Source organism: Mercenaria mercenaria, chromosome 4 (genome assembly GCF_021730395.1).
Source record: "Mercenaria mercenaria strain notata chromosome 4, MADL_Memer_1, whole genome shotgun sequence".
Classification (NCBI taxonomy): Eukaryota; Metazoa; Mollusca; class Bivalvia; order Venerida; family Veneridae; genus Mercenaria; species Mercenaria mercenaria.
This window is the reverse complement of record NC_069364.1, coordinates 66,865,781-66,878,796: the sequence shown is the minus strand read 5'-3', so window position 1 is coordinate 66,878,796 and position 13,016 is coordinate 66,865,781. Positions and strand designations below refer to the sequence as shown.

Sequence of the window (13,016 nt, the reverse complement as noted above, 5' to 3'; positions counted from 1 at the left end):
TAAGGCTACTTTTGAGAAAACTGAAAAAGATGAATACTTTGTTTTATAGACTTCTCACAAAAATTATTCATATCTGTTTTTCAACCCCATAGTTTGAGTTTTTAAATTCTGACAGTACCGATGGTCATGTATTTATCAAGATGATGTATATACACCATTTTACAGTCCCCAATAATGAAAGGTCGTATCTGCTACTTACGACCTGTTTACTAAATAATCGTTGTATCCAAAATCACAAAATATGCAATCTTAAATGGTTGTAAATGTCAGATACGACCTTTTTCTTCAGTATATATTTCTAACACTAACCAAAAATGGGCCGTCAGTAACAGATACGACCTTATATTATTAACAAGATGTCATGTTTGATTCAATAAAAGGGATCACACAATAATAATTTTCTGTTCAGGTTATAGCCCTTTTCATGCAGTTTCCGAAAATGTATAGATCATATAAGGTCGTAAGTAACAGTTACGACCTTATTTTTTGGGACGCCGAGTTGAACATGCTTAACACAACTTTTATCTCTATTCATACAAAGCCATCTAAAACAGTATATAAGTATATAAGGGACAACAGCAATACATGTAAGAGTTAAGATTGCGTTCGTTGATTTTTCTCTCAGTATCCTTAACTCGTTAAATATCAAGGTATGTGTTCTTTCTCTTCTTTTAATTTACTATGAAGTTTAACTTGTTTTGACCGATTTGTAGGTCAACGTTGGCGTAGTGTGTTGAAAACAATAACTTACTTTTACTGAATTGTTATCGTTTTGGTTGCAATTTTACATAGAAATTTATCTTGCAGCTATACAGACAAACAGCCCGTTTTAAAATTACAACTCAGCAGTTGGGACAGTTTAATGATTGATCATTTATGACATCGTGTTAGAAGAGAACGTAAAAAAAGAAGAGTATTTCCCGTGACTCTTGGACAAAACACTACTGGTGAAATTGAACAAATTTAATAGAAACAACCTAGTTGATCTCATCACAATTTATTTTGCTGGTGTTAAGAGAAATTGTACAGAAAAAAATGTAGCGTCAAATGCGTGATGAAAGTATATATCCAGTCAAAAGAAAAAGCAAAGTTGGCAACAGGCCAAAAACCGTCAGCGGTAGAGTGCTTGGGATGTATTTGTCTATTCAGCAGTATGTTCTCCATGTTAAAATTTTTTAAGTGCCTTGAAGTATTACATATTGATGTCTGTGTTATTCGCTAAAATCTTAGCGTCATCGTAAAAATATTTGGAATGTAGAAAGCGAGATCATGGAAAAGCCTTAGGGTAGGGACTAATGCAGTACGAGACAGTATACTGGACAGGTATGGTATATAAGCAGACCAGTTAATACATTTGCTCTTTAACTTGATTTAGTTTATACTAATTCATCTTAGCTCGATTCTGATGAAAGCTTCAAGTGTATTTGAACCACTATCGAGTCCGCTTTCTAAAGCACCAGAACTGTTGTCATATGAGATGGCATGGTCGTGACCCCGGTGGAGCTCGAAACATTTTTTTTTATTTGCTTTAAATCAAATATTTCGTGCAAACGTATAGACTGAAATTGTGCTATCCCTTTCATTTCAAAACATCGGCCTATATATTCCGTTAATAATTTATTAATTTGTCTTCTGCATAAAACTAAATATGACATGTCTACATCTTGGGATGGTCGTTTTAACAAAGATGTACGAGTTTGCATGTCTTATGTGGAATAATCACAGAGATACACTCAGAAATTCTGCGATATACTGTGCCTGTCTGTCGTACAGATCGTTATACTGTTCTACAGGTCTCTAATCAGTACATCAATAAAAAGCGAACAATAAAAAGTAATTGTGCAAATACTGTATCCAACCTGAATATAGTCAGGTTTCAACGAAAGATGAATTACGAGAAGTTCATAGTTTGTTCAAATATTGCTTTATTTGTACAGGATGCTTTCGAATTTCCAGTAGTGAGGTCAAAGTCCTCCGAGGCTCCAGAAGATTAGAGTAGCTCGCTCTCTACCTATTAAAAGACGAAAACGTAAGATTACTTCATTATCAAAGAACAAGTGGTCTTATTTGTTTTATAGTCATCGTCTATGGTCACTAATGCATTAGGTAGTCAGCGACTTGTGTCCTGTGTAGTTTGAAACAATTTCTATGAGAAAGCACCAAAGGTTTTTCACGGATATGTGAGACTATAACATATTGGCCTTTTTATGGTAGCTTTATACATACATGTATTCAAATTGGGACTTATACCATATCTGCCTGATTATCCTAACAGGACCAGAGAAAAGGTTGAAAATATATTTGTATCATACGCGATACTCAGGAAACCCTTAACCGTCATCACTGAAATTGATATTTGATAAGTGTTCGTGTTTCACTAAGTTCGTGTTTCACTAACATCCGTTATATAAAATATTTCCCCAAAGAAAATGCCTGTTCATTCAAGAGATACAGACAATAATGTGCCATTGTACTTGAAATATCGATAATAGTATCACGTATTTCCTTTACTTAAATGAGCTCTCTGTCTATCTTATTTGTATCAGACAGAGTTTGCAATTATCCTTGTAACTCTCAGACTTTCCTGTTGATTTCAGAAAATAAATTAAAGTAGGTGACGCGTAAAGACAATTGGCATTTTCCGTTTGATTATGTATTCCCCATAAGAAGTTTTGTCATTCTCCGCATGTAGTGAAAAGGCAATTGTTATGCATATGTGCAATATGTTCCTATTTACAATAACAAATTTATGCTACACGCTAAATTGACGAAGTGGTAGTTAGGTTCTCCAAGTATCTTAACGTGTGCATCTAAATTTGCTTACATTGGAATGTTTGATTTGGACACTTAGGAGGCAGTAAACAGTTTTCAGCTGTTAGTGTCGAATTGGCCAGGGTCACATTTACAAATAAGAGGCAATTTACGGAATGAAGTGCATATTTGAACTTCTAAATAATAATAATTGCTAGAATTGAAGTTTCAGCGACTAGAATTGAATTTCACTTCTTTAAAGAAAGTCAGTTGAGTAGCCTTGATCTTGATAGTATGACGTAATAACTTGCAGGAGTGTATACATGCTTCCTCTGAGCTAGCTTAAAGTGGGGTTGTCATTTTAGCAGGTGCCTCAGGAAAACTGGAATAGTGAAAAAACGGTACGGATGGCACATATATTTGAGCTTATTTTCAGATTTTACAGTGTTACTGGAGTATGGAACAGTGTAGCAGTTGGGGCTATCATTTGCAGGGAATTTTCTGCAGCGGTTTGAAAATTGGCAAATTTAGCTTTTTCGTCGTCAGTTTCCGCGACCGGGAGAGCAAAAAATTCAGGTCTTGTAAACAGAAAACTATATATTAGAGATGTATTGCAGATGGTTTGTAACGATAGACATACAGTGATGTTAATGTTGCAATATCTTTATTTCAGGTGTGTGGTTACAGACTTTTGTGTGAGGTTTTGAAAGTTGGGTAGGCGACTCTAGGCCGAGAAGCTCAGAAAACTGTTACTGCCTCCTTAGCACAATATAAATCTAAGCCCCTCTCTGTGTATTATTTGTAACAATGCAGCTCATATGAACAATTTCCCCCACATAATACGTGTATATATGATATATACATTGTATTTGATTCAAAATTGCAAATTGAATTATAGGATAATTCCCGCCATGTGATACTAGTTTTAGATTAAGTGACTCACTGCGCGCTGACTACAAAAAATATGTTGTTCGTTCTCAGCTGTATTGATGTGCAAAGCAAAACATATACTGTCACGTCTATCGAACGTAACTTAAGGTCAAAACGCATATAATATTTCTTAAATTGTCTTGCTTGTTCTTTATTTGACCAACGATTAAAGGTCCATTACTAAGGGAAAGTGAGTTGGCAATTTTTTTCATAGCCAGTGCATAGACTTCTGCAAGACACTTAATAATGAAGATTGGCAGGTCAAAATTTACAGAAGGTCTTTGGAACTCAAAGAAATGTATGTGTATTACGTTGAAATTTCAATAAATCGACAGAATGACCCCCCAGGTCTTTTTAACTTTCTTCATACTTCATAGAAAAATAATTGTACATATACTGCGATTTATTTCGAATTTCTACATACCAACTTTCATTTTCCAATAAAATGAAATAGTTTCTGTGCTTTTTAAAAGAAATTAAAATGTTCACTTTCCTTAGTATTGGACCTTTAAGAAATGATTGCTTGAAACACAAATTAACTTAAAATCGAGCAGATAATCAATTCAAAATGTGACCCTATCAAATCCTAACTAGTGTCAAACAACCTAAATCTTCTTATGAATTTAAATCTGTGTCAACTTCTTAATACTTCGAAATAAGTTAAACGCTACGGCCATTTTATAAGAGGGATAAACCACGGCGAGAAAAAGTAAATGTCTGAAACGACTTATTCCTAAAATAAGCAATACAAAAGGTATTTATCATCCTTTTTACAAACGAATGTTTATATGGCATTAAAGCCAGTCAAAAATAATTGTTTAGATAACCGCTATTAAAACGAACATTTGTTAAGCATAATCTCCCGGACATACAAATTATCGAGGTCGGAAATCCGTCTACCGGTTCGGCAAGGCAGTGTTAGTACTAAATAACCATGTTATGGACCTGTCTCTTAGAAACTGCCTGTAGATGGAATCTTCATGCTGCTGAAATGATTGATTTGAACGTCAGGTCTAATAGTATAACACCTTGTTTAGACAGCTGCAAAACGCTTTTACAGTACAAAAATACACGGTTTGTAAAATCAATCATAATTATTCATTAATAAAAAAAATTACGATAAATACAGTCGATGTTTCAATAGTTTACATAATAAGGAATATAGATCTACATTAAAGCCTGGCTCACTCCACCAAGGGCGTAGAGTTAACGAAAACATTTTATATCATTCCACAGTGCTTCGAATACATGAAACAGTAGACCGTTCGTGAAATCTATATTTTTGTTCTATTATTGACAATACAATGATACAGTTTAGATATGTTAGAATATAGGCTTGCATCGTTTGCCATACATTTACACTTTGGTTCATCCTACCAATGGCGCAAAGTTATTTGTTCGTAATATTGGATGTCATTAAAACCAAACATTTTACTAGCCTGATAAAAAATACAGTATATTATTATAAAAACGTGTGACTACGATTTAAAGAGCTTTTCATTTTGTAGACAACATTGGTGTTAACTGTTAAAAACTCACCGAATCATTTTATTTTCACTCTTAATTTACAACAAAACACTTTCTAAGTTTAGATAAATTTGGTATATATGTCTGGGCGTAAATCTTTTCATTATATTCCAAGAAGAAAAACATGAGCATAAGCATTGTCTTTAGGTCTAGTGAAATGAGTCTTGAAATCCTGACAGGATACTGGCAATTCCAGAAAAAAAGTCCTTACTTATATATAAATTTGATACTTACGTATCAATTAGTGTAAAGGGTCGGCATTATGTATATTTGCCAGTGAGTAGCTATTGCTCTTTGCTGCCATGCCAAAACTACATTTGATAGCGCTTATATATCTGATTATTTATCTAAAAATGTGAAAGCTCTAGTTCTAATAATCACAAATGACGTCGCGTCAGATTTAGTTGAAGTAGCTGATAAGTGTAATGTTAAACACGGTGTAAATACGAACTTCAGCTTTTTTCAGCATTTTCTTCTTGCTTGATACTGCGGCTCAAACATTATGTTACATGTAAGGTAGCAATCATTGCTTGGAAAATTGTAAGCAAGCAAAGCATTATATTTTTATCGAAAAAAACATATTGCTATGTTCTATAATAAGCAAAACTATGAAAGTGTTATCCATAAATTTGATTTTTCTATATAACACACGACTTCTATATAACATGCAATCTTTTTTTACATGTCATTTCCGTCTGTGCACGTGTCAATGCCATACATGTTTTTTGAAACGATTTAGGCGCCGTTTTCACCCTATTATCGCTTAATATCTTATACAACTTGATATTTTCTGTTACATCTCTTACAGTGATTTTCTGATGACACAAAGTCGTTACCGTTTTCCCTGATGTACAAGTCATGAAAACTATTACAGTTACAAAGAAAATAAAATCATTTTTAATTTGGTATAAAAAGCGCATACAGATTTGCTCTTCTGCATCCGTGCATACGAATGAGTAAGAGAGCAAGCGTACGTAGGCACGTACATCCAGCAGCTACCAAACTTTACAAAAGTGATAACTGGCAAGTGAAGTTAGGCACCCTGGTTTTAATGTTTGTATCTTGTCTGACAGTTGTGGCCCTTGATGTAGTCCAACTACATACTTCATTATACTATGACAGGCACTAGTCTTCTGAACTGTGTGAAAGAGTCACCAAATTTAAAACAAATGTTAATTAGGCGTAATTGACGACTTTATTTTTGTATCGGACCAGTAACTGCAAATAATGGTGAAGTTACGACCATTACATTAGATTTTACGTATGAAATGTTCTGACACAAACTGGTTGTTTAAAACTATAAAGTCACCAGATTTAACACAGATTTCATTTCCAAAAAAAAAAAAACAAACAAAAAAAACCCGCACACACAGATTTCATGTAGTCTCAAAGAAGAATACATATCATTACTTTGTATTGTGAAAAAGCGTCAAAATGGAGATATCCCTATCCTATCGACAGAGTTCTTGTGTTGTATGTGTCGAAGCCTTTACATGCTCTGTAAAAGCAAAAGAAATAAAAAACATGTCTTCGAGACAATTTCGTCACATCGAGGCTGAGACAATATTTTAGCAAGGGAGCTATATACGGATAATATACCTCCGCAGGAGTTTTATACGAAAATGTCTTCCACAGGAGCTATATCCGAAGGGAGTCATATAGGGTGTGACAATGCTGTCTTAAAAGACGTAACCAGACAGTAATACAGACTGGCTAGTAATCAGTCTGTAACAGAGATCAAACTGCTCTTTGGAGATACATAAAACTGAATGCAGTATTTCTGTATCCTGGGATTGTCGTGGTAACAAAATGTCTGATGTGGAATAATCACAGATACGCATTCAACAATTTAGCGATTTATCGTGCTTGTCGCAGTTATCTGTCTATTGTACCAGTCTGTAATCTGTATATCAACAAAAAGCTAACATTGAAAAACTAACTGTACACACATTGTTTCCAGCAACAATACAGCCAGTCTGTAAAGACTAATGAAACGTGTATACAAATGTTACTTTAATTCTACAGGAAACTTTCGAATGTTCTACACTGAAGTTTAAATCGCTTATACTGCCGGTACCTCTCAAGAACGGTATATAAACGGTATATATCTCTTATGAAATAAAAAGTCAGTCTTCTACATAATAGAAATTAATGACTAATCTGAATTAAATGCTTTTACATTTTTTATTTTATTTTATTTTATTTTATTTTATTTTTTATTTTATTTTATTTTATTTTATTTTATTTTATTTTATTTTATTTTATTTTATTTTATTTTATTTTATTTTGGTAAAAGGGTGAGGGGGTGGCTGTTAACGTCGGACCTACACAATTTTAGGTCATACGGCGACTTTCCAGCTTTAATGGTTGAGGAAGACCCAAGGTGCCCCTCTCCGTGCATTATTTCATCACAAGCGGGCACCCGGATAGAATTTACCTTCCATAAGCCAGCTGGATGGCTTCCTCACATGAAGAATTCAACGCTCCGAGTGAGGCTCGAACCCACATCAATGAGGGGCAAATTTTACAAGCAAGACTATAAACAGAAAATTATTCTGTAGTAAGAGACTTGTGTCCTGTATGAATTATAAACGACCGTTATCAGAAAGCAGATTTAAAAAAGAAAATAGAAAGTATTGGTATTTTTGTGCGGAATGAACTGATACATATTTGTGTTGTTGTTGTAGTGGCTGGTCCTAAGTCTGTGTAAGGACTGTGCTCTTACAGGACTAGAGAAAAGGCTACCTGCCCAACTAGGAAAATTAATTAATATCATATGCTGCACGCACGCTTCTTCGAATTTCACATGTAATAAATATTATTCGTATATCGCCAACATCGGTAATATAAAAAGGTTTCACCGTAAACGCTTATAGAAAATGCAGACTTATGTAAGATTCATTCGATCGCATTTCATGTTACAGTGAGACAGACAACGATGTGCCATTGCACTTAAAATATCGATAAAATTGTCCCGCGCATTTCCTCTTTTATTAAATACCAGTCAGTTTTTTGCAAGGGTTCGAATCCAAAGACATTAAATGACTTTATGAAACAATTTGTTCCGTAAACCAGTTTTGCTTAATTTGTGTAATGCTGGCATCATTTGTGGAGGATTGTCGCCTTAGCCAATGCTTTTATCATTGATCAATAATAAAGAATCAATTTCGTTTTCATTTATTTATATCCTATTGTTTGATGTTAAATGATTAAGTACATGTTTCTGATCTTTAATCATTTTATGACCAGTTATGGGAGAAATCAACAAACATAGAATGTGGTTTAATGGTCATGAAATGACCTTGTTTATTTTTACGGAGAAAAACATATAACATGTTTATTGTATGAAAAAACAGGTTTCTGAAATTTTTTACCAAGGAAAATAAATTTATAAAAGTAAATAAAGTAAATAAAATAAATAAAATGTGGAGGTTTCTTTAGAAATGGCCAATGGCCAAAATGGAAGCTTGGGATACCTCTCTCTAACTGAATTTGATTAAGTGTGGAGATGGGGTAGGTGGTGGGTAAAATCAGAAATTCCTTTGTGTTTAATGCAACCCACGCTCAAGAGAACTGGATCAAACCGGTTCTAGAAAGGTATAAATTCCGTGACGCCGTTCCTCCCACTGCCCGTCATAAATTGCGCTGATGCTAGTAAGCATAGCTTGTATTTATGACCAGTTATGGGAGAAATCAACAAACATAGAATGTGGTTTAATGGTCATGAAATGACCTTGTTTATTTTTACGGAGAAAAACATATAACATGTTTATTGTATGAAAAAACAGGTTTCTGAAATTTTTTACCAAGGAAAATAAATTTATAAAAGTAAATAAAGTAAATAAAATAAATAAAATGTGGAGGTTTCTTTAGAAATGGCCAAAAAGATAGGAACTGAAAGAGACTATCTTCCCCCACATTTTCTAGGGAATTCCAGAAAAAGGGAGAAAGTGAGAGAGGCACCCATTGAGACAAATATGTGTAAAATATACATTAAATAAGTATTTAAATACCATTGCATAACAAAAGCTTTACATATTTCTTAAAAGAAAACGATATCAAAGACCCTAGTATATAATATCTTTAACAATCAGCTATGACATAATAATGTGACTAGTGAGTAGGGTTTTACAGCGAATCAACACGAAATGGTCATATATCACTGAGATAATGTGACTAAGTACACAAGGTAAAATATATATGCATGTATAATATATACTAAAGGCAATATAAGTCTGTTATAAAACGGTAATTATATGTAACAAAGTGACTAGCAAATAAAGCACATTAAACCGATAACTTATTGCACGTAAACCTGGTTTTCCTATTAAACAGATGGATAATAATACTTCTGAACTAAACTTACTAAATAATCGTCTGCCATGGAGCAGATATTGCCTTTAAAGAAAGTTACTTGTAAGCAATATACATGTAAACGTTTGTCTTCGTGGCTTATCTAATTACCAGCCCAAGCAAGTAAATGATAAGTTATTGTATCTAATAAAAGCATGAATATACAGACACATGCATGCAATTATATGCAATGTGGATGATCAAAAAAAGGAACAACAAAAAAAAAAAAAAAAAAAAAAAAAAAAAAACAAATATATATACAAAACATACCAAGAAAATTATTGGTTCATGTATGACCTCATCGCCCAGAGGTCTGCAAGTGTATGTATAAATTCAGCTATAGCCCAGGCAAGAGCTGATACGTTTCTCTTCTAGACAATAGACAAAAATCCTTTATTAAACTTGATATTCAGTTGATATTACAATGTAACTTATTTCAGGAAGTCTGCATAGTTACCATTTTAATTACGATAGTATCAATGCTTGTAGTCAGACTGTAAAAATATCAAGCATTTGCAATGTCTTGTACATATGAAATAAAATGAATTTTAAAAGAAACATAGTATTTGCATTAAAGATGCTAATGAAATGTTAGCATTATCTATAAAGTTACTAACAGAAGTAATGTTGACAACTTGTGACTAGCAGATGATAAGAGATTAACAATGTCTGACGACAAAATGTAACTTCATTGTGCTAGTTGATAATAAAGAATTTCAGACCCAACATTTTGTTGTATAATAATAACAAGGTGACTACCAGCCCAAGCAAGTAGGTAAGAAATTATCTAAAAACTGCAAACAAAGGGACAAATCACATTTTACTAGCCCAAGCAAGTAAAGTGTACCTCTAAGTCCTTTAAATGTAAATTGCAAAAAGAAGTATAAAACAAAGATGACGATTCTATACAATCCTAAAATATACATATATACATAAATATATACACGTTACTGGCAAATCTGGTTGTTAAAATACCTGGTACTCCTATGGCTCAAGCGAGCAGTGATAAATTGTGTCTTGTGTGTATGTGTGTTTTCTACCTGTGTTATTAAATAAAATTATTGTAAGTATGCACCAGCCATAAGCCAAGCATGTGGCTGTTAAAGAAATGTTTATTGTAAAATTTGGCTATGTCTTGGAGAGGTACAAATTTCGTGGTAAATGATCATGATCGCTCAACATGGCCGAAAATGTCGAATCATTGACGTAATAAGTCTAGTCAACTAAAAATCTGTATTTCTAATGTACTTTTGAAAAGCGTTACTATTCCATCTTCCTAGCAATCTAATTTTGGCATCTGAGAACCCCCTCTGTGCACAATCAGTCGCCTTACCTATCCTAAAGCTGTGGGACTTGTATCTTTTGCTATCGAGCCCGCAAAACTTCAGAGTAGAAGTTAGTTGTTTGTCAAACATTTTTCGTGGAACTGGCGAGCCTGAAGGTAGTGTGAAAAGAGGGCCAGCAGATTCCCTCGAATTGAGAGGTAGTCATTAAGTGCATGGACAGGAGATACTTGTGTGTAACCGTGCGAAAAAGTAAGTGTATGTGGTTTCCCATTATTGTGTTTGAAAAAGCGGTAAGTAACAGTGACCGATACTGGTTTTGAAGCTTCATGATTTAATTCAACATCTGTTGTTTGCAAAATAAATGACCTTGTTGCAGGTTTGCAGCTGGTAATCTCACTGCACCGAGAAAATGCATTAAATGCAAATAGAAACATGGCGGAATAAAGTTTTTCCTGATAGTGAGATTGACATACATGTTTTAATGCAGAAACTAACTTATCTAATAGTTTCACTGTGATGGGCAAACGTAAGTCATATGACGAGGACAGACGTTGAGCACCTTTTAACAGACTTGATATGAGAAAATGAGTAGTAGGGTCAGGTGCATTTGAAAGTTTGTGGACATAGCTTATACCAGACAGGTATGTGGTTATGGATTTGGAAGACATAGCCTTTTCATGAAGAAATGCCACAAATAAGGCTATCACTGATGATGAAATAGGCAAAGATATTGAACCGTTACAGTAAGCTTGGCTAAAGTCATGAAACAATTTCCATGCTCTTCTGTATGTCTCTAGCGTTGATGGAGCTAGTGAAGCATTTAATAAAGTTTCAAACCCTTGCAAAATATCTCCGGTTGAAGATGTGGGCTTACTATAGTTGGATTTGGTTTGCAGAACGGCGCTAGCTCCCTGAATCGCTGTATCTGAAAACGAGAAAGAGCGTCTGCTATACTATTGTCTTTTCCTTTGACATGGCGAGCTAAAAATACTATATTTTGTGTAAGACAGTGTAGGACTAGCTTTCTGATAAGGTACATTATACAATGAACTTTTGATGTCTGTTTATTGATAACAGACACCAGAGCTTCATTATCTGTGTGAAAAACTACCGTGTGATTTCTCCATAAATGACCCCATGTGAATACTGCCAAAACAATTGGGTATAGTTCTAAGAATGCGATGTTTGCTTTTTGCCAAGAGTGTGGGAAAGACCCGTAAAACCAGTTACTCTTATAAATCGCCCCATAGCCTTTTGACCCTGATGCATCTGTATGTAGACAAATGTTATCGCTAGAAAGCCGCTGTTCGTTGATGAAAAAAGATGTCCCATTAAAGTTTGCAAGGAAGTCTAGCCACATGGACATAGCTTGTATTTAGCACTGCCTTACTGTACAAAAGATAGTAAAATAAACAAACTTTAATATGTACGCCGGCCAAAAACACCCGCCAGCTTTGGTTGTTACAGAATGGCAAACATTTTTGCAAAACAAATCATTATAAATACTAGAATAATATATTCGTGTGCGAGCAGTAACAATCATGATGATTGATAAAGAAAAGTGTGGGAACAACTGTAGAAAGCTTGTTGCTTTTTTAATTGAGCATTAATTATATGAGTTAAAGTTATTTTAACAAAAAGTAGTAGTTCATAATGTTCATAGTGAATATTGTTTTTTGTTTTTTTGTGTGTGTGGGTGGGGGGGGGGTATTTTTTTATTTTCATTCTTATTATTTTTCAAGCTTGCATATTCTGTGACTGTGACAGAAACTGGTAACTAAATCATAATCATTTCTTTACATCAAGCTTGATGCTATTGTTTTCATACAAAGTTATAAAGCCTCTTTGATTCTTTTTTTTTAAGTGTACGATTGTTAGAAGATATTATCAAATTTAAAACTAAGACCTCATCTAAGAACTAAAATTGTACCAGAACATACCATAGGTCAACGCTTCTCAAACCAGTATAATTGTATCCCCTTACAGTGTGATTACAAAAGCAAAAGCTATTTATTATTTTGTTGCCGGTGTCCTTGTTGTGTAATACAGTAAACAGTAGATCAGTGAAGTCTCAAATTTAACACTGGAGTATTGTTTGTTTTAGCGTTTCTTGAGATATGTTGATGACGATGCCATATACATCTACCACCGATTGCAAAGGTTGGTCCT

At 34.0% G+C, this 13,016-nt stretch overlaps 1 protein-coding gene across 1 annotated transcript; it reads right to left on the bottom strand.

The window, feature by feature from the left end:
- Positions 1 to 11,667: 11,667 nt before the first annotated feature.
- On the bottom strand, positions 11,668 to 12,213 carry LOC123560768 (uncharacterized). The gene has a single exon (XM_045352926.2). The coding sequence runs from the start codon at positions 12,211 to 12,213 to the stop codon at positions 11,668 to 11,670; it is 546 nt and encodes a 181-aa protein (XP_045208861.2).
- Between the last annotated feature and the right edge of the window lie 803 nt (positions 12,214 to 13,016).